The 21,947-nt window shown below is 42.5% G+C and overlaps 2 protein-coding genes across 2 annotated transcripts; one reads left to right on the top strand and one right to left on the bottom strand.

Moving 5' to 3' along the window:
• Nucleotides 1-706: 706 nt before the first annotated feature.
• Nucleotides 707-2,983, top strand: GADD45GIP1 (GADD45G interacting protein 1). The gene is made up of 2 exons (XM_033923428.1): nt 707-1,093; nt 2,112-2,983. The coding sequence occupies exons 1-2, from the start codon at nt 744-746 to the stop codon at nt 2,452-2,454; spliced, it is 693 nt and encodes a 230-aa protein (XP_033779319.1). The 5' UTR covers nt 707-743; the 3' UTR covers nt 2,455-2,983.
• An 872-nt stretch (nt 2,984-3,855) lies between these two features.
• RAD23A (RAD23 homolog A, nucleotide excision repair protein) lies at nt 3,856-19,534 on the bottom strand. Its single transcript, XM_033924690.1, has 9 exons — nt 19,406-19,534; nt 17,583-17,744; nt 16,809-17,017; nt 15,647-15,702; nt 14,880-15,007; nt 13,278-13,353; nt 11,892-12,010; nt 6,062-6,223; nt 3,856-5,730 (listed from the first exon to the last, which is right to left on the bottom strand). Exons 1-9 carry the CDS (start codon nt 19,469-19,471, stop codon nt 5,617-5,619), a joined length of 1,092 nt encoding a protein of 363 aa, XP_033780581.1. The 5' UTR covers nt 19,472-19,534; the 3' UTR covers nt 3,856-5,616.
• Nucleotides 19,535-21,947: the final 2,413 nt, after the last annotated feature.

A 21,947-nucleotide genomic window follows, 5' to 3' on the forward strand; every position in this document is an offset into this window, starting at 1 on the left:
GGACTTTGAGACCCCTGTTTTAATCCGTCATCATCTATCTAGAGCAGACATGGGCAACTCCGGTCCTCGAGGGCCGGAATCCAATTGGGTTTTCAAGATTTCTCCCATGAATATGAGATCTATTTGCATGCACATTCATGGGGGCAATCCTGAAAACCCGATTGGATTCCAGCCCTCAAGGACCGGAGTTGCCCATGTCTGTTCTAGAGCCATATGTAGGGTTACCAGTCATCTGGGAAAACCCGGACATGTCCTCTTTTTATTGGACTATCTGGGTGCCTGGACGGCAGTGAGGGGAACATAGGAAGGGGGGGGGGGTTTCTGTAAGCAGAAGAAAGAGAGAGAGAAATGCCTGGACCAAAGGGGAAAAACAGGAGGCAGATGCTAGACCAGAGGTGGGCAACTCTGGTCCTCGAGGGCCGGAATCCAGTCGGGTTTTCACGATTCCCCCAATGAATAGGCATTAAAAGCAGTGCATGCAAATAGATCTCATGCATATTCATTGAGGAAATCCAGAAAACCCGACTGGATTAGGCCCTCAAGGACCATACTTTTTATATTTGTTTTTGCAAGTGTTAAGAACTAGAGACGCACTTTTTTATGGTCTGCAAACTTTGTCTCAATTGTTTTTCAAAAGTTTCCAATCAAAACGCAGGCGTCAGGCAACAAGTCGGGCACCTCCACTGCTTCCTGCTCTGCGAGGCCTCTCGCACGTCGGCTTCCTGCTTCCGCCCCGCACAAAGATGGCGGCAATGAGCGCGTTGCGTCGTTCGTGGCTGTCCGCGCCGGTGCCGCTCGCCGGGTCGGTGTCGCACTTTCACGCCAAGCCTCTGCGCCGGAAGGTGGACGGCATGTACGTGCCGGACCCGCAGGACCAGCGCACCCCGGAGTGGCAGAAGGGCCCCCGCTGGGAGGCGAAGCTGTTCGGGCGCTACGGGGCAGCCTCGGGCGTGAGCCCGGCCCAGCTGTGGCCCGACCCGGCCCGGCTGCGGGAGGTCCGCGAGGAGGAGGACACGTGGTACCCGCCGCTCGCAGACATGCAGGCCCGGATCCGCCAGCGGGAGGAAGAGGAGAGGCGCATCAGACTGGAGAGGTGACCCCTGGACCACACTGGGCTTTGGGCTCATTCCCCCTCCCAGAACAAACTGGGCTTTGGGCTCATTCTCCCTCCTCCCAATACACTCTTCTCCCAGAACAAACTGGGCTTTGGGCTCATTCTCCCTCCTCCCAATACACTCTTCTCCCAGAACAAACTGGGCTTTGGGCTCATTCCCCCTCCCCCCAATACCCTCTTCTCCCAGAACAAACTGGGCTTTGGGCTCATTCTCCCTCCTCCCAATACACTCTTCTCCCAGAACAAACTGGGCTTTGGGCTCATTCTCCCTCCTCCCAATACACTCTTCTCCCAGAACAAACTGGGCTTTGGGCTCATTCCCCCTCCCCCCAATACCCTCTTCTCCCAGAACAAACTGGGCTTTGGGCTCATTCTTCCTCCTCCCAATACACTCTTCTCCCAGAACAAACTGGGCTTTGGGCTCATTCTCCCTCCTCCCAATACACTCTTCTCCCAGAACAAACTGGGCTTTGGGCTCATTCCCCCTCCCCCCCAATACCCTCTTCTCCCAGAACAAACTGGGCTTTGGGCTCATTCCCCCTCCCCCCAATACCCTCTTCTCCCAGAACAAACTGGGCTTTGGGCTCATTCTTCCTCCTCCCAATACACTCTTCTCCCAGAACAAACTGGGCTTTGGGCTCATTCTCCCTCCTCCCAATACACTCTTCTCCCAGAACAAACTGGGCTTTGGGCTCATTCCCCCTCCCCCCAATACACTCTTCTCCCAGAACAAACTGGGCTTTGGGCTCATTGCCCCTCCCCCATTCTCTCCCCATCAGGCTGGGCTTTGGGCTCATTTCCTCACTGGTTGGTTTGCCCTGTGTCAGACACAGTGGAATTTCACTATTCCAGATCATTAGTAATTCTGTCTCTTCTGTGCATGCAAAGGTTGCAGTAATAAATTCCTGTACTTCCCTTTAAATCGACATGTTTCATCTTCCAAGTGGCTGGAAGGCAAACTGAGTTTATTTGTGTTTTTGGAATGTTCTGTTCTTAGAGAGAAGCTGATTGCTGCCAACATGGCTCAGATGCCAAAGATGATAGAAGACTGGCGGCGGGAAAAGCAAATGCAAGTGGAGAAGCAGCAGGCAGAGGCTGCCTGGCGGGAGCAGCTACTAGCCCGAGCACAGGAGAAATTTGGCCATAAATTGGACCACCGCAGCGATAAGTTCCAGGAGCTGTTGAAGGAGATGGAAAAGGAGGAGAAAAAGAAACAGAAATTGGCCAAAAAGAAGCTGAAAGCAGAAAAGCAGGGGATAGAAGTGGGAGCAGGACCTGCCCAGGCCACTGATTCAGTGGGAGCAGCACCTCCCCATGCCACTGAGTCAAGCCTGGCCTGAGTAGCTGGTTTAATCTGTTTACTGCTTTTCTTTAAAAAAACAAGTTTCTGACTTTTGGTATAATGCTTTGTGTGATTGGAGAAACTGATGTGCAGTTGGAGCTATGCTCTGTCCCACTCAGGCCCAGTTACAGCCTGGTTTGGTCACTTCACATTTGTCAAATAGCCTGCCAGCTGATCAGAGAAAAGAATTACTTACTCCAGGGAGCAGACATGGACCCTGTCTCCTCTTTCCCTTTTCGAGAGTTGAGGCTGGAAAAGATTCAATGGGACTAAGAACACAAACCAGTAGGATTCCAGTCCAGGGCCCCTTGAAGGGCGGAAGCTGGCTTTAATCCCTCCACACATCCTTTTACATCATATCACCTGAGGCACAGGGATCCTAGTGAGTTAACAGGGGAATAAAGGCAACTCAGCCTGGGCTCTTGATTTAGGGATTGGGATGGTGGAAAGGGATCCTGTTTGGTTTCCTGGAATTCTTTGTGGTTGTCCTGTTTCTTAATAAAAGGAATGATATTTTTGTGATTGACTCTTAAGCCTATCCCTTCCTACAGTCCCTGGTGGTTACAACCTAAATGACAATCTGCAGATACTGCGTTCTGCTTATCAGAGGCTGAAACTTTTCATACTATATATTCAGTTTTATAAACCATTCTCCCAAGGGAGCCCGGAATGGTTTACATGAATTTATTCAGGCACATCAACACTCTCAAACATTATTTGGATTTCTTCTTGATTGGACAGTCAATATTCCAGACCCCAGCAATACCAACCACCCAGGGTTTGTTCGAACGATTAACTCATAAAGGATGATAAGAAAAACAACTGTTGTCCTAGTTAACTATAACTATATTCCAGAATTTTCTTAGTTGTCCACAGTGGATGCCTGGAATGCGCTCCCGAGAGAGGTGTAGAGTAAAACTGTGACAGAGTACAAAGAAGCGTGGGATGAACACAGAGGATTTAGAATCAGAAAATAAGATTAAATATTGAACTAAGGCCAGTACTGGGCAGACTTGTACAGTCTGTGTCTGTATATGGCCGTTTGGCGGAAGATGGGCTGGGGAGGGCTTCAATGGCTGGGAGGGTGTAGATGGGCTGGAGTAAGTCTTAACAGAGATTTCGGCAGTTGGAACCCAAGCACAGTACCGGGTAAAGCTTTGGATTCTCGCCCAGAAATAGCTAAGAAGAAAAAATTAAAAAATTTAAATTGAATCAGGTTGGGCAGACTGGATGGACCATTCGGGTCTTTATCTGCCGTCATCTACTATGTTACTATGAAAAGTGAAGATATGCATCTGTAACTTGGAGGGGGGGTGTCTCTTGACACCAGGGAAAAAGGCAACCCTAATTCCCTGTTTACCATTTTGCCTATGGAATAACTGCACAAATGACGAGGAAGGGAGGTGGCCTTCAAACTTATTTATTTTAAAAATTTGTGAATCGCTTAAATCTAAGTGCTGTACAAAACATTTACATCCACAATTTCAAGCACAAACACACACTTTAATTTTCATTGTACATCAAACCAGACCTGCTTGTCAGACTGGGCAGATCAGAGAGTTTTAAATAAACCAAACCATAAAAGCTTTGTTTAGGGTGGGGGGAATTGGATGTGGAATTAAGTGTGCCTCTATTTCAAGTACTAGTGCAAGAACACACTGGAATTACAAATTGAGACTAAATAAATCACTGCTCCAGGAAGTCTTTTTAAAACTTTATTCATGTCACACCTTTGTTCAGGGCTCTGCTGCTCCACTACCAGAGCTTTGGATCAGAAATTTCAACATATTCACTTAATTTCCATAAAGTAGCTCTCTCTATTTAGACTAGATTCTGACCCTAAATGGTGATAAGCAAGTGTGATTCCATGAGAAAAATTGTGGACAGATTCAACCTTGCCCTATAGGGACAACACACAGGATCCCTCTGAAATCTTCCTGAAGGCAGTACCCCCTCTGTCTGCCCATCAATCCACACCCTCAAGGTCCCAGCTTCGGGGATGGGAGATAAACCAGGAGACCAACAGGGAAGAACAAGAATTAGGAGCAGCTAATAGCGTCACCTCCAAGGTTAGAGCGCTATAGCAGGATTGTTTCTCTGGCTTTTGATAACAGGTAAAGAGCTCTCAATGCCAGCATGTCTCAGCGCTACCTACAGAGACTACACACCAACCGACAGGTCATAACAGGTTGACCTCTGTCGCCTCCTTCACCAGGTATTAAGACTTGAGTTTGAATTTAAAATAAAATGCCCCCTTCTCAGCACATCTACTAGAGCAGTGAACTGCAAACTGCCCTGAGATGCCAGCGAGGAGAGGTGCCGGGCAACTGCTTACAGGATGTGCCACTCTCTACTACTAATTATTTCTAGAGCGCTACCAGATGTACGCAGCGCTGTACAGAATCACAAGAAGACTAAAGTCCCTGGAAAGAGCTTACAATCTAAACACACAAGACACTTGCGACGGCGCCTGCACCTCTGCAGCACACACCCCCTTCCCCAACCGGCAGTAATAGGAAGCTGGAAGATATCTGCGCATTTCCAGATGCCCTCCAGCCGTAGCCCCAAGATTAGTGTGCCAGCAGTTAAAAGTTTGCAACCCACTGTACTAGAAGCAATGCTCTCATGAGCTCTTTGGATTCAAGCAGAGCATTTCCTCCCTAGAATATTCAGGAGGCTGGTAAGTTGAACATGGGGTCTAAGCCCACACGCAATCGGTTTAGCTCCAGGACCTTCCCTGGTCATGAGTTTGAGCAAGGGGCACCAGCCACGCTTACAATTAATATGAACTTCAAGCATCATAGGTCTGGTATGATCGCCCCTGGACTACCATTTTCAGACTACCCAGAGAGATAGTAGATATTCAAACTTCTTTCCAGCATAATTCATTAGAAAATCCCAGCACTGAGTGCTGGCAGTGGTGAACAAAGACACAGGGTCCAAGAAAAATGGTCTCCTCCTCCCCCCTCAACCAATTTCACTGTGGATGTAGCATGTGCAACCCCTAGGCCACTAGAAGGGAGAGGGGCTAAATTGGTTCTGCTCGACCTTTCAGGTAGCGTCTATGACCAGTACACCAATGCACTTCTTAAATATAAACGTATATATTTAAAAAAAAAAAAAAAACAACAAACCATCTTATCCCCTCATCTCACTTCTGTTATTCCTCATCTAAGTTCTGGCTCAGGAGAAAATTAGCAGCTAGATTTTCATTCTTCTCACAAGCGAAATATGCCTGGATGACCAAGCCTTCTGGGAATCCCAAAGCCTTCAGCTGAAAAATAAAGAGAAAGCGTACAGGTACTTTAAAAGTTATTGAGCAGGCTACCCTGAAATGTGTTGCTCTGTCTGTCCACTTCCTACAACACAGGATGTTGGGCCTGTGCTTCAACACAGAGTGGTGGAAAACTGGAACGCTCTTCTGGAGGCTGTTATAGGGGAAAACGCCCTCCAGGGATTCAAGACAAAGTTAGACAAGTTCCTGCTTAACCAGAATGGATGCAGGTAGGGCTAGTCTCAGGGTGCTGGGCATGATGGACCACCGGTCTGACCCAGCAGCGGCAATTCTTATGTTCTTAGGCAGTTTTCACACCCCCGTTCCTTACCCTATCTATGGCTTCCTTCTCCTGCGGCGTCACCTGGATGTAATTCATCTGTGGCGACTCTTCCCTGATTGCTCCCAGGTCCTGCTCGATGTCAGCTCCCTCACCCGACTCCCCCACTGGCTCATTCAACATCTGGACCAAATGTTCTTGATGGCTGATTTGCTATAAAGGGGAGGGAGGGTTAAGAGTGCAATGAGTACAGACAATAAGACCACACAACGCCTTCACAAAACAAGGAGGGGGGGGGTCCATCCTGGACGCCATCTTGGTGAGGGCAGGCACCTGTTCTCTCCGCCCCCCACAGCCATACGGACGAGCTGCTTCCCTTCCCCCCCTACCGTGAACATCAGCAGCTTGGGGGTTGCTGTTCATGCCAAGAACATTAGAGGTACGGGAGAAGGGAAGCGGCTCGCATGCACGCAGTAGGAGGACTGTGACTACTACCTATTCATGCATGTAAACAAGTGGCAATAAACCCACATTGGGAGACACCACTTCATTCTGCTTAGAAGATAATATCCTTGCTGAGACTAATTTTTTTTTTTTTTAATTCTTTATTCATTTTAAATCTATCAACAAGTGTACAAAAATTATACCAATACAAAACAAACATATAACACTTGAAAATCATTCACAAATAATCCTAAAACATAAAAATTACCACCCAACCACCCTCCATTACTATCAATTAACATATTTCAAATGACCATATCATAATCAAATAGATAAAATAATACACCCTTAACCCCCCTCCAATAAAATAAATATACCTAAACAAAGGAAAACAATGTTTACTCATTACAATATCTTTCTAATGGCCCCCAGATCTTAAAATTATCATAGTTTCCTTTCTGTAAAGCAATTGCTCTTTCCATTTTATAAATATGACAAAATGAATTCCACCAAAACGAATATTTAAGATTAGAATAATTTTTCCAATTATTAGTAATATGCTGGATTGCAACCCCTGTCATTATTAGTAAAAGTTTGTTATTATGGGATGAAATTTGACTTTTTTCCCTCATAGACATGCCAAACAGAATAGTATCATAAGATAATACAACATAGTTTTCTAATAGACAATTTACTTGAGTCCAGATTAAATTCCAAAAAATTTTAATACAGGGACAATAATAAAGTAAATGGTCCAATGTCCCTGCTTCCAGATTACAATGCCAGCATCTATTAGACTTAAACTATCTAATTTTTGCAAACATACAGGGGTCCAAAACACTCTATGCAACAACAAAAAAACCAAGTTTGTCTCATAGATGCGGACACTGTACATCTCATCCTCCAAGACCAAATTCGTGGCCACTGAGATGCAGAAATTTGCTGCTTGATCTCATTGCTCCAAATGTCCCTAAGACCATTTTTTGTTTTTTTATTCAAATATCCAGAAAGTAATTTATACCACACTGCGGCTTGATGTCCCAGGAAATCTGCTTGGAAGCAAAGAAACTCCAGACTATATTGATTATTCAGATTTTTCCATTCAGGGAACCCCACCTGAATAGCCTGCTTCAGCTGTAGCCATTTAAAACTTTGTGATTTATTAAGACCAAATCTATGCTGCAACTGTGAAAATTCAAGCAGTTTACCATCTGAAATAACATCCTTCAGAGTTCGAATGCCTGCAATTATCCAGTTTTTCCATAAGATTTTAGATCCGCCAATTTGAATCTTGGAGTTAATCCATAAAGACTGATTTGTAGATTTACTTATAGGAATAGGTGTTAAATTACTAATATATCTCAATGTTTTCCATGTGTCTGATAAAATTCTGTTCTCCTTATAAATTCTAGGCAGTGTGATACTAGGAACATGAACCAAGTTTAAAGGAAACAAGAGACGCCATTCTAAATATAGCCAATCCGGGGCATTCTCCATGAGTTCCGGGAGGATCTAATACATACCCTGACGTAAAATATAGGCTTGATGATACCTATAAAAATTAGGAAAATTTACCCCACCCTCCTCAATTGGTTTTTGAAGAGATACTAAGGCAATTGGTATCATACAATTTGATAACAAACCACAGGTAATATCATCATTTTAATAGTTTGAACTCTCCCCCACCAAGAAATGTGTAAAGGATTCCATTGCTCACACAACTCTGTAACTCTCTTTAACTGTGTCGTCCACATTATTTTTAATCTTAATACCTAAATATTTTAATCCGTCCTCTTTCCAAATGAATGGAAAAGAATCAAACAATCCTTTAGAACAATGTACGTTCAAAGGAAGAACTTCCGACTTACTCCAGTTTATTTTGTATCCTGAAAATTTCCCAAAAGTATCAATCAATTCCAACAAACATGGAATGGTATTTTCCGGATTTCTTAAATATAGCAGAATATCATCTGCATAAGCTGAAACTTTATATTCGCAGTCAGAATGAGGAATACCCTGTATCCCCCTCGCTTGTTGAATGGCTAATAATAAGGGTTCTAATACAACATCAAATAGCAAAGGAGATAGAGGACAACCTTGGCTAACACCCCCCTCTGCAAATTAAACCTCTCAGATAAATTATTATTAATATTCAATCTTGTATAAGGGGAGCTATACAACGTTTATAAATCCAGGACCTATACCAAACCAATCTAATGCTTGATACATGAATTTCCATTCAACCCTATCAAAAGCTTTCTCTACATCCATAGACACAGAAAAAGCGGGATCATTCATTTTTTTGGTTAAATTTAACATATGAAACGCTAATCTAGAGTTGTTAGATGAATGTCTTTTAGCAATAAATCCAGTTTGGTGCATATCAATAATATAAGAGAGAGCCTTAGTTAAGCGCAAAGCCAATATCTTAGCCAAAAGTTTACAATCCACATTTATTAAAGAAATAGGCCTGTAGTTTGAAACCAAAGTAGGATCTCTATTTGGCTTAGGCAAAACAATAGTTAATGATTCAGCCATAGTACCTGTAATACAACCATTAGTAAGTTGTGACTGATATAAATTTAACAAATGAGGTAAAAGAATAATTTTAAATGCTTTATAAAATTCTACTGTGAAACCATCACCACCTGGAGCGGATCCAACTCTAAGAGACTTCAACGCTGTTTCTAATTCTTTTAGGGATATATGAGCAGGAACTTTAGGATCAATAATTAAATTTAAAAATTCTAAACCATCTTTTTCCCTATCTAAATAAGGATCAGAAGAATATAGGTCTTTATAGAAAGCTAAAAATTGACTTAATATCTTTTCAATCTGATTATGTGTAATTCCTTTAATTGCCATAATATTACTCCTTCTTTTCTTTGCTTTGATATAATTTGCCAATAATCTTTCCGACTTATTAGAATTTCCATAATACAATGTTTGTTTGGAAAAGAAATCTTTCCTAATTAATTTTGAAGATAGTTCATTATATTTACCTTTTGCTTTTAAAAGAGCCTGTAAAGTATTATGCTCCCATTTATTAATCAATTTAGATTCCAATATTTTTATTTCTTTTTCCAACTCAGAATATTGCTTATTAAATTGTTTTCTAATATAAGCCGAATATGAAATAATAGAACCTCTCATGGTAACTTTAAAAGCATCCCATACATTTTCCATGGAACTATCAACTGATAAGTTAAAGTGAAAAAATTCACTAATTTGTGCTTTAAAATCACAAGAAATTTTGTATCCACCAACAATGTATTATCAAATCTCCAAACAGGTCTACTATACTCCTGTTGATCCATTTGAAATTCAATCCATATACCCTCATGATCAGATAAAATGATTGAATCTATGGAAGCTTTAATCACTTGATGAACTATTTGAGTTGAGACAAAAATATAATCTATTCTAGAAAAAGATTTATGAACCTGTGAACAAAAGGAAAAATCAACCCACACAGATTCTTCAAAATCAAATATGTAAAAGAATAAAATTCCATAGTGAACACCATTTTCCTTAAAATAAACCCATGAGCCAAAACCCAAACTCATTTTAACCCTCCCAATCCCCCCTTCCCCCTACCCCAACCTTCCCCAAAACAAAATATTTATTCCCTCCTTGTACCTCCAAACATATAACACCCCCCCTCTCCCTCCCCAACCCCCCACACACAATGACTATCCTAGAACACACATTGGATTAGCAAACCCTAACACCCCCCCAGGCAACTTTATCCCTCTTTTCATTTTATCATACCCTAAAGAAATTCATAATAAAATTACAAATTGATACCATCACATAAATATATAAAACCTTACTTCAATTTAAAAGATAATTCCAAATCTTCTAATTAATATCTATTGTATACACATTGATTTACTTAACCTAAACATAAATATCTTCCAAATAAAAAATAAATTTAGGAATTATGTGAAAATAAAGAATCTAATAAATATATTCATAAAAAACAATTATTTACCCTTAAAAATAATTAATTCCTTTATCATTATACCCACCCATTTCCAATTACCAATAACAATAACCACCCCACTTAATCTAACTATAAAATAACTTACCCCTTTCCCATTAAAAACTATTTCATATGTTAATTACAATCAAACATAACAATTAAAATCTGCAGTATATTAATAACTAAACTCTTAATGAATATAAGTTTCCCCTAAAAACTATAATAAAACTCAATCAAACTTATCTTACTCCCCAAATTCATTACTATAATCTATTTTCCCCCCAAATCAGTATCAATAAAATAATTATTAATCTAATACATGACCTAGAATTTAATATTCATATAAAGTAGAAAGATTTATTTCCGCTATATCTGAAAAGTGATTCTTTTCTTTCTTCTTTTCTACCTTCATGTAGACATTGGTTCTTCTTGTGATAAAAACTCTTTTAGTTTTACAGGATCTTGAAAGTAGAAAGATTTATTTCCGCTAGATACTCTCATTGTTGATGGATAATATAAGCCATAAGTAAACCTCTTCTCTTTCAACTGCTGTCTCAACAGAAGAAACTGCTTTCTTATATTTGCAGTTGACTTTGCAAAATCTGGAACCAGCATCAATTTAGACCCCTTCTAATTTAAATTTTGATTAGCTTTTGAAAAATTTTAGAATTTCCAAAGCTTGCTGAAACCGTAAAACTTTGAAAATCAAGGGTCTTGTGCCAGCCTGGTTTGCTGAGCGCTTTGAAGGGATTCTATGTGCCCGTTCTATTTCCAACGGCCACTTAGAGTTTATCTGTAACAGTTTAGGCAGTAAATTCTCAAGAAACTGTATAGGATCTCCCCCTTCCAAATTTTCAGCCATGCCAAGAATTCTTATATTTTTCCTCTTTCCTCGGTTCTCCATATCCACAAGTTGGTTTTTAAGCAACTCTACAGATTGCCTTTCTGTTTCACACTTTTGCAATATAACTTCCACCCGCTCGACTCTTTCCTCCATCAAAGACATTCTCTAGCTCTCAATCTGAATCTGCTGCTTTAGACTTACAACTTCCTCCTTTACCTCCGTTATTTTATTTGCATTGTCCTGTAGCATAAGCTTGATTTTAAACAACTCTGACATGATGTTAGCCTTTTCAAATGTTTCTTCATCTTCTGCCGGTATTGGCACATTCGTCGGAGTCAGCTGTGTAAACTTTGATCTCTTCGCTGTCACACCCGATGTACTCGGCTTTTCTGACTTTCCCTGCCGCATTGCTGCCATTCCCAACGAAGATTTCTGTAACTTTTAATAAAAATTATCCTTTCCTTTCAATTAGTTGCCTGGGCTTAGGGAACTCCGCGGTTATGCTTCCATCTTGCGCGCTCTAAACCATACCCCCCGCTGAGACTAAATTTTAATAAATTTGCACCGCGATGACTATGCAAATGTTGACAGAACCAGCTTCCCCATACCTGTAGCAGCTGCGGATTCTCTTGACCCAGCTGTTGCAGCAGCGCTGGGTTCTGCTGGATCACCCGCCACATGTTCTGAAACTGGGGCTGTCCCTGCAAAAACTCTGAAGGGTTCTCACCTGCAGAAAGAGAGAGACATTTTTCCAAGTTTATTTAATGCTTGATATACCGCATTGGTGGGAACATCTATGCAGTTTACATTTCATTATAAAATAACGTTAATAGTTTTTAAGAGAGTGGTATAGAGTCAGATTGAAGTAAGAAAGAGGGAATTACGACATATTTGATAGTAAACAGGAGTATAGTTTAGTGGAAAATCAGAAATGTGCTTCTCTATCCATGCTGATCTCCACAGAATTGTGTGAAAGGGTGGTAGATGCATGGAACCATCCCTAAAGATCATTGGAACCAGACGTCATGACATATTCTCAGTCATGGCTCCCCTTACTTGGAATGCCCTTCCTTTATATATTAGAGATATCAAAGACCTGAACCTATTTAAATCGAACTTAAAAACTTTCCTTTTCAAAACTTCTTTTAATATTTAAAACTGTTTCACTTATTATTACTTTTAATTTTTTTAATCAACCATTTTAAACAATCCCTCTTTCTTTTTATTCCTAACTACCTCTCAATACGATTTTTCTTAACCCCCAATCCTAATGTTTTTTCCTCTATCATATTTTCACTTTCTTCTCCTCTGAGAAATGCACTATGTAACTTTAACCTACTTTACCCCTTCCCATTGTTTTTCTAGTTTGTCTGTATTGTCTGTCTGAAGTTTTTTTTGTACCTCTTTTAAAACTATGTATAGCATTTTTTTTTTAAATTGTTGCTCGCTTAGTATGAAATAAGCGATTTACCAAATTCAATAAAACTTGAAACAATCTCTCGGAGGAAGTGATGGAGACGGAGACTGTGTCTGAATTCAAGAAGGTGTGGAATTAAAGAATTACACGGGGACAAATTTTTCCCCGTCGGAACTAGATTTCCCCATCCCTGTGAGTTTTGTTGCTGTTCCTGTCCCATTCCTGTAAGCTCTGCCCTAACCGCATAAGCCTCGGACACTTATGATTTTGAAGTGTTTGAGGCTTAAGTAGATGAGGACAGAGCTTGCAGGAACGGGGCAGGGACAGGAAAAAAACTCACCAGAACGGGATGGGAAAATGAGTTCCAGCGGGGATGGGGAGAAATGTGTCTCCTTGTCATTCTCTATGTGGGATCTCTTGGAGAGGGGAAGAGATAATGGTTACCACGGATGGGCAGACTGGATGGGCCATTTGGCCTTTGTCTGCCATTGTGTTTCTAAATGCACAATGTATCTCTGCTTTCTCAAATTATTCCTCCACACTTCCTGCCCACCCAACAGAAAAAAAAGCAACTCACCCTCTGAAGCCTGGGGTCCTACTGGCTGGTTCTCCTCCACTGGAATGCTCTGTTGTTCAGGACTCCCAGGGATACCCTAGAGAGTTAACAGACTATCAGAGCCAATATCAGTAAAGGCAAAGCTTTTCCTTTGAAAATACAAGACTTCCTGGCCATAGGGAAGAATTCACCTAATGGTAAAGCTGCACTTTGGTTCCCATCATACACAAGAATACTTAAAAAAGACAACAGATCAAATCAAGCACAACATTCATTCATTTAATCAATTTTCTATACCGGTCTCCCAAGGGGGCTCAGAATGAATTTATTCAGGTACTTTTCCCTGTCTGTCCTGGTGGGCTCCCAATCTATCTAATGTACTTGTAATGGGGGGGATTAAGTGACTTAATCTATTTGTTATATCACATAGTAAAATACAGTCAATTTAATATGCAATTTGCAAGTTCTTCCGGAATTAATCCAGGTACCTCTCCTCCCTTGTAACAAAAAAAAAAACCAAAAAAACCCAAAACTGTTGTAACTTCACTGGAAATGTCCAGTTAGCTCTTTTGTAATCCGCCTTGAACTGCAAGGTATAGGCGGAATAGAAGTCCCTAATGTAATGTAATGTAACTTTCCGTTTCTCTACCTTAACAGGGGTTTCCATAGATAGAAGTTACATTATTTATGTTCTTCAAATGGTTATGACTTTTGACCTCGTGTACTTGTATTAAGATCAATCATACAGCATCACCATTACACCCCAAGTCCATACCAATCATGCAATATTATAGAAGGCTTCTTATAGGGCCTCAGTGTCACCACTTAACGCTCAAAATCTTTCAGTGGTAAGCTTTATGTGTTAGCTCGTCACTTACTTTAGCTTTTTCAAACATTTGTAAGATTTAATATATTTAGCAAAAAAAAAAACCAACCTACTTAGCTTAAGACTTAAAGACTAGCATTTACATGGCAACTCTGGGAAAAAAAGAGTTCATAGTTTAGGCGTGGAATACAGGTTGTATGTGGGGGATATTTTCCAATGAAAAGGCTGAGTTGGACTTGAACGGTTATACAAATGAAGTGAATGCTTGGATATCTGATCAGGGTTTGCAATTGAATGTTCGTAAGCAATGATGTTCAGGCGAGCTTTGAAGTGTTGGGAACTGAGTTAATGGAAAAAAAAAAAAAAAGATGGCAATTTTGGGTTTTCGCTTGGACTCTTCTCTCAATGAACTTGTAGTTGTCCTCTGCAGCATTCAAAGCATATTCCCTGAGAGGAAGGGTCGACACAAAGCATCCCTTACAGCTCCCAATCCCCAGAGGGAGAGGAGGAAGATGACAACCACCCAAGTTCAACACCCCCAGGGCAACAATGTACTCCCTCGGGATTCAACCCTTGTCAGACAGCAAAGGACCGAGTAGAGCATAATGAAACCTATCATCTAAATAAAACCTCTCATTTGGATGTTTGGTTTGTTTGTTTTTTTAAATTAAGGAATCCTCCCCCCACACCCATTAATCTAACCAAAATTGCATAGGCTCACCACATCTACCACCTGCTGGAGATTGAGAAATACTGGCTGAGGGACTGCGGAGACAGACTCAGCTCTCAGTACTCACCATGAGAAGGTACTCCACAGCTCGATGTGGGTTATTAAAGCTCACCCTCAGAGCAGCTACCACCTTCTGCCTCTCGTAACCCATCGACATGATCTCCGTCACCATTGTCTCATACTCCGACCCGGTCACTGCCCAAACAACAAAAATGTTAAGTAATTGCACAAAGATAGCATCGCCCCAATCTCAGGGCCAAGGGAAGGGATGGATTAGCAGGAAAAAAAAGCCATCCCTCATGCACCCCTTGAAAGACAGGCGTGAAGAAAAAAGAGACCCTGCTAACCATTTCCTCCCTCAATTAAAATGAAAATACCCTTGGCCAAACTAACCTGCTCCTGTGCCTCCCCCATCCCTCCTTGTGGCTGTAATGTTTAAAAATTCAAAAGCTGTTACTGTCATAGAGGAAAAGGAAGGAAGAGTCAAGTGAATCCAGAAGGAAGTGCAATCCCAATGCATAAGGCGATTAGGGATGTAACTAATAATCCCCTCTATGCCTTAAATGCATTTACTCAGGTAAGATTTCCTTGCCTGGTTGCCAATTATTTTTTCTAGTTTTGACATAGCAAAGGAAGCAACCACCTGCCCCCCGCCCCAACTCAGTTAAAAATCATGATGCTTCCAGTCAATCACAAGAGATACAGAAAAGAAGGAGAATCTGGTTCCTAACCAGAAGGCACCCAGGGCACGTGTTGCCACGTTTCCCAGGTCGTGGAAGCGGGAATACATGCACATAGGCGAGTGGCAAGAAATGTTCTTGCACACGCACCTACCTAGCTTGGAGGCTGCATCCTCTTCCCACACGGCACTACCTGAAGGGGTAACAGAGCTGAAAAAATTAAGAGAGAAAGTGTGTACACACCTTCCTGGAGGCAATCACACACAGGAGGCTCCCTGAGTGCCAGGAACAAGCACACGCCATCACTGCAATCTAAAAATACTGCACAGATACTGTACCTCCTTTCTCCTTGAGGGCACTGAACAAGATGTACCACTAGCAGACAAATTTGCCAGCCAGCCACCCACAAGCTATCTGTCCATAGATGCTCAAGGCTCAACTCTTAACCCTAGGCTTGCTCATTCCAAAGCACGGTCCATCTTCAGTTATCATTCTGCCAGTCTGAATGTTAAGCCCTCTTTCTGGAGTGGATTCCCTGCAGATCATAACATTCTTCACCGTAAGCACTATTAGAAGTTCCAGGTGGAATGCAGGAGATTTAAAACCCAATGAAAACATTGTTTCTGATCTTGCCCTTTGAAGGGCAACCTGATTTCTCTCAGGATGGCAATCTATTAGAGAATGACATAGGGACAAATTTGTCCCTGTTTCATTCCTGTAAGCTCTGCCTTAACCCTCAAACACTTATGATTTTAAAGTGTTTGAGGCTTGTGCAGATTAGGACAGAGCTTGCGGGAATGGGGCAGGGACTGGAAAAGAATTCGCCGGGATGGAAAATGAGATCCCGCGGGGACGGGGAAAAAATTGTCCCCGTGTCATTCTGTAAGCTATAGCCAGAGCGTCACAAAATCCATTCTAGTGAAAGAAGGTTGGTCCAGTTTCTAAGATTTCCACAATGACTATGTATATCATATACTGGCATCTCCAATATGTCCACATTTATTTTCTGCCTCTTTATTGTGGATAATCTGAAAACTTCACTAGCTTTGGGTCATCAAGTCACGCTTAGGAAATCCTAACCTGAGAGGTTAAGAGCCATTCTGAAAATGAATGAATCAGAAAATAAAGGGATGTCAAAACACAAAGTATCTATGAAAATTGCTTTATCCACAACACACTAAATCAAATTCACCCACTCGCCATGCACATGCCACAGATAAAAAAAAGCTCAAAAGTACTTGCTTATGTCATGGGTTTGGCACCATTCTGCTGGTTCTGGTTTAAAGGTGCAGCAGATACTCTTGGCTGGTGCTTACCAGGTGGTGGATTGAGGTGCTGGGGACAAAGTCTCTTCAGCGGGGTTCCGGGTCATTTCCTCACTGGGAGCAAGCGAAGGTGAAGCCGTGGCAGTTGTTTCTGTCAGCTGTGGGAACACTGTACTGACACCAGCTGACTCAACAGGGTCCCGCAGGGCAGGCATAGATACTGCCTCAGTGCACTCAGCCTGAGGGGGTGAGGATTTAGCCTGGGGTTGGAGAAAGAGAGAGAGAGATTTGTAGCAGTGCCCATTTCCCAGAAACCAATTGGTAAATAGCACCTCACCATATGCTTTAAGGGGGAAGTCGAATGGAGAAAGGGACACCAGTAGAAACCAATGTAAATAAACATCTCTGGTGCATAATACAGTGCAACATCAGAAGAGATGCCAACAGTTTCTGGTCTACAAGGGCAGTGGCGTAGCGAGGGTCACCGGCGCCCCTCTTCCCCAAACCTTTTTAACTTCGGTGCAGTGACAAACTTGCTGCCCGTGTTGGCTTCGGAGCTCTCTGATGTCACTTCCTCCTGCTGACGCAGGCAGCAAGTTTGTCACAGCTTGTGCCGAAGTTAAAAAGGTACGGGGAAGGGGCACGGGGCAGTGGGACAGGTTCCAGTGCCCTGAGGAAGACCGTGCCCAGGGCGATCTGGCCCCCCCCCCCCCCGTACATGGGGATAACACATCCCTGACCAGTAGCCAATTGACAAGCAAACTCTTACTTTTATTTGGATTCCAGAAGGAAAGCCCCTCCCTCCCTCCCTCTCCCATATTGTACCTTTGTCACCATGACCACCACAAAGTTATTCTCATCGATCTTGTAGTCTGTAATGGGAACAGCATCATTCAGGATCTTCCCAGCATAGATCAGCTTCTGACCAGAAACTGGAAACAGGTCCTTACCCTTTTCTGCCTCGATCTTCTCTTTCAAGACAAGTACCTAGAAAAACAGCAGACATTAAACTGGGTAGGAACACCAAACGTTTCTTAACAACCTATAAGTGCATTCATTCTGCATCTCTTCGGTATTTTGCCTTTTGTCTCCCCCTAAATCCCTCTTAAGGAATTTTGATCCTCTGATCACTTAGCTGTGCTCTTATCCTCTACTTTCAACTCCAGTTTCTGATCCCTCCTGCACTATGCATCTGGAACGGACTTCCTAAATCCATATATCATGCTCTAACTATAGCCCTACTGAAATCCAACAAGGATGCAAAAATCTAGGAATTAATGAAGGATGAAGTCTTTATTGAACCAAAAATCATGGCCATGTTTCATCAGGGTAGAACTGTAACACTTAAAAACATACATGTCAGACACCAAATCAATAAATCAAAATTATATTAACTCCAAATACTAATATTTTACAGTTAAGCATGCACATATGAAACACATGCATCCAATTTAAATACATATTACTTGTATGGAATTCTTACATTCCTGCTCTTTGGCTGTTGGCTAGCAGTAAGAAACAAGCCAAAACTGCAGATATGTACAACGATGTAGGCAAAATTTATTGTGACAACCAAACTATATATTAAATCCTTTTTACCAAACAGGGGACCCAACATGGTCCGTGTTTCGGACAACCTTCATCAGGGGTCCATGGTAGAAAAAGGAAAAAACATATGTCACAACAAATGTTGAAAAGTATATAATAAAGCCAAACTGATGTTATGTAACGCTGAGAGTCACTGTGAATAGTAAAAATCGCTAGCCAGGCAACAGTAAAAAGGCAGAGGGAGTAAGTACTTTGCAATATCCATGCCAGTAGGGCTAGTGAGTAAAGGTACAGGTATTAGGGGGGGAGCCATCCTGTTTTTTCCCCACAATGTCAATCAGCCTAATAAGAAAACATGAAAAAAATTCCCCAAGACTGTAGTGAATGTAATTTACAGTAGTTCTTTTTACCAGCGCAATAATTGGAAAATAATAACTTGGAAATATTCTTCTCCCTGAATTTCACAAATCTCAAACCGGGCAGAAGCTGTGTATTTAGCACAAAACAGCAGAACAGAATCATTGTTTGGACTCAAGAAAGCTGGAACCTCAGGGACTGCATCTGCTTGTGAGACTCACTCCACTTTTGAAACAATAAGGAGACTTGAAAACTTTAGGCAACGTCCCAGCGATAGAATTTTTTTACTACCCAATGGCAAAAAATGATCTATGCAGAATCCAAAAAAGTAAGTCTGCTTTTGATTATAGTCCATTAGGAGCAGTGGTTCCCAATCCCTGTCCTGGTTTTCAAGCTATCCCTAATGAATATGCAGGAGAGAGATTTGCATCTAATGGAAGTGACAGGTATGCAAATCTCTCTCCTGCATATTCATTAGGGATAGCTTGAAAACCTGGGAACAGTTTCTTTAGCCTTGGCACAGAGTTCTTCAAGGGGCATCTTCGCCCCCGGGGGAGCCGGTGGTGGAGTGGCAAAGCCTGGCCTCCTCCTCACTTAGGACCAGCCCTAAGAGGCTGGAAGGCAGCCGGGCGCATGCGCGCAGCAGTCCACCGGGCGCGAGGAACTAGAGAGCCTTCCTGGGAGACCAGGGCGACGCCGGGTGATGACGTCACCGGGGCGGCTTTCGAAGCCGAGCGACTCACCGTCTCGTGGGGCTCCAACTCCAGGCGGAAGGTTTGCTGCCGGAGGGTCTTCAGGGTGATCCACATCGTGACGGGCCACTCACGCCGTCGCGGCGCTACGTCATTTCCGGCCAGACAGGGAGCGCGGCGGAAGTGATGCCGCAGCGTGACGTCATTTCGGACCGCTAAGAAGGATTTCTACAAAGAGTAAGACACCAGTCCCTGCTCCAAAGAGCTTACGAGACAGACATCCTTCCACAACTGGCTCTGTGAATGAATGAACATCTGCTCCCTGGAAGGCTCCTGGCAAAATGTCTGTTTTGGCTTACAGCTTGGTTGTTCAGATAGGGCAGCCCTTTACTTTGAACAGAGGCATTGGCAAATGTCCTTTGGGTGCCTCTTATTCAGATGCTAATCAAGCTCCTTTAAAAGTCTTACTTGATTAGGGAACCTGTCCTATTTTCTGTTCCATGCCTCCCAAAGTGGTGTCATATTTGGCTGAAGAGGATCATCACACAAATATTGGCCTCTGACTGAAGGCCAATGCCTAATCCACCCTCCAACACTTAAGCAGTCTAGGCCTTGTCCCCTTCCTTCCCCCCACAGGGCCAAATATCAAACAGGAAGAAACCCCCTAACCGCAAACTAGGAGCAGTGATACACCTGCTTGCAGCCACTCTGAACAGGGAACAGAATCCAGTATGGTAGTTCTCACCGAAGTCAGTCATTGCTATTTCTGGAGCACAGCCCTGATGCACCCCATCTAACCCCCATGTTGCCACTGAATCCATCTCAAGCTTAACAGTTGATTGCACCCCAACACTCAATACCCTGATGCCCACAAGCCTTACAGCAAGAGTGCATTCACCCTTGTGGTTGGACCATGTGGCAAATTAGCACCTGTACTCACACTATGTAGCAAAGAGTGCATTCGAATCAACTTTTTGTCCTCAGGTGAGGTCAGCATTATTGCTCAAGCCTTACCCAAAGGTTCAACATAGCCTTTAACCAGGAGGGTGGCAGTGGCATAGGAGCCCTGTAGAGTCAAAGCATCAAAGACTTGAATTAAAGAAATACAAAAAGTACTTAATCCTGTTCTAACTGATTTTTTTTTTTATTTTCTATATCCTCCTCATAGGCCTAAACTAGAGAATGACACAGGGACAAACCCTGCAGGAACTCAATTTCCCCATCCCCATTGCTGTAAGCTCTGCCTTAACCACACAAGCCTCAAACACTTATGATTTGGATGGAGTTTGCAGGAATGGGGCAGGGGCAGGGACAGGAAAATAACTCATGGGGCGGTGAAAAATTTGTCCCCATGTCATTCTCTAGCCCAGTATATCGCAAACTGTGCCATGATACACTGGGGAAGAAGAGATGTGCCAGCTAGCACCTTTCTTGTAGTAAGGCCCATTTGAAGGGCCTTTCCACAGGTGCTGACGGCGGTGCTCTGACATAACACATGCGCATGTCATTCATGCTGATGTCAGCGCACTTCTGGGTGTCTCGAACCAGGGACACTAGGTTTAGTGTGCCCCAGCTCAAAAAAAACTTTGCAAGACAATACTCTAGCCTAAACTCAAAGATCTAGATGACTGAGGAATACTTGACAATGAGGAACTACTCAAAAATGATATAGTTGGTCTCATTCTGCTGCTGGACTTGCATAACTCAGTCTGAAGGGATAGAGGGAAAAACACTGGGGCCTTAGTTTAAGGATTGGTAAAGTACTTGGGTCATTAACCCCACTGTATAGCATGCTTCTAATCAGTGGTTCTCAACCATTCTTCAGTTGATGGCTAACAAAGCATATCTAAATATTGCATTGTAAAGTTTTGTATGAATTTATCTATCCCATATCAACAGTCCCAGATTTCTCACTTGTCATACAAATACTGTAGATCTTCAAATTCTAGTGTCACCTCCACCAATATACTGTGAAGCAATGGAAAACCCTGTACATATGCTACTCAGAATCTATGGACAGGTCTGCAACATTTTTAGCTGTAAGCCCACTGGGACAGATGGGAAAATGCTTGGGGTATCCGATTATAAACTGTTTAGATAGCCTTGACAGGCAGTAGAGAATGACAGGGACAAGTTTTTCCCGTCCCCGCAGGAACTCATTTTCCTGTCAGCTCCATCATCTGCATAAGCCTCAAACACTTTAAAATCATTAGTGTTTGAGGCTTGTGCGGTTAAGGCAGAGCTTAGAGGAATGGGGCAGGGACAGGGAAAAATTTGTTTCAGTGTCATTCTCTAATAGGCAGTAAATATAATTACCTAATTTAAAAAAAAAAAAAAAAATAGACAGTCCCTGATTAAAAGAGCTCACAATCTAGTCAAGACAAACTAGACAAGAAGGTGCATCAATATACAGTGCTCAGGTGGGGGATTGCAGAAGGAATAAGACAGATTTGCTGCTCTGCTTGCAGGCAGGCACTGATGGTTGTAAAGTTAACAGGCTTGTTTACATCTCCCACCTCTTGGAGACACACTGGTTGAGAACCTCTTTTTTAAATGAAACCTTCTACCCACATGAACTCATGCTACACAAAAA

The sequence above is a fragment of the Geotrypetes seraphini genome, chromosome 16, assembly GCF_902459505.1.
Source record: "Geotrypetes seraphini chromosome 16, aGeoSer1.1, whole genome shotgun sequence".
In the NCBI taxonomy this organism is placed as follows: Eukaryota; Metazoa; Chordata; class Amphibia; order Gymnophiona; family Dermophiidae; genus Geotrypetes; species Geotrypetes seraphini.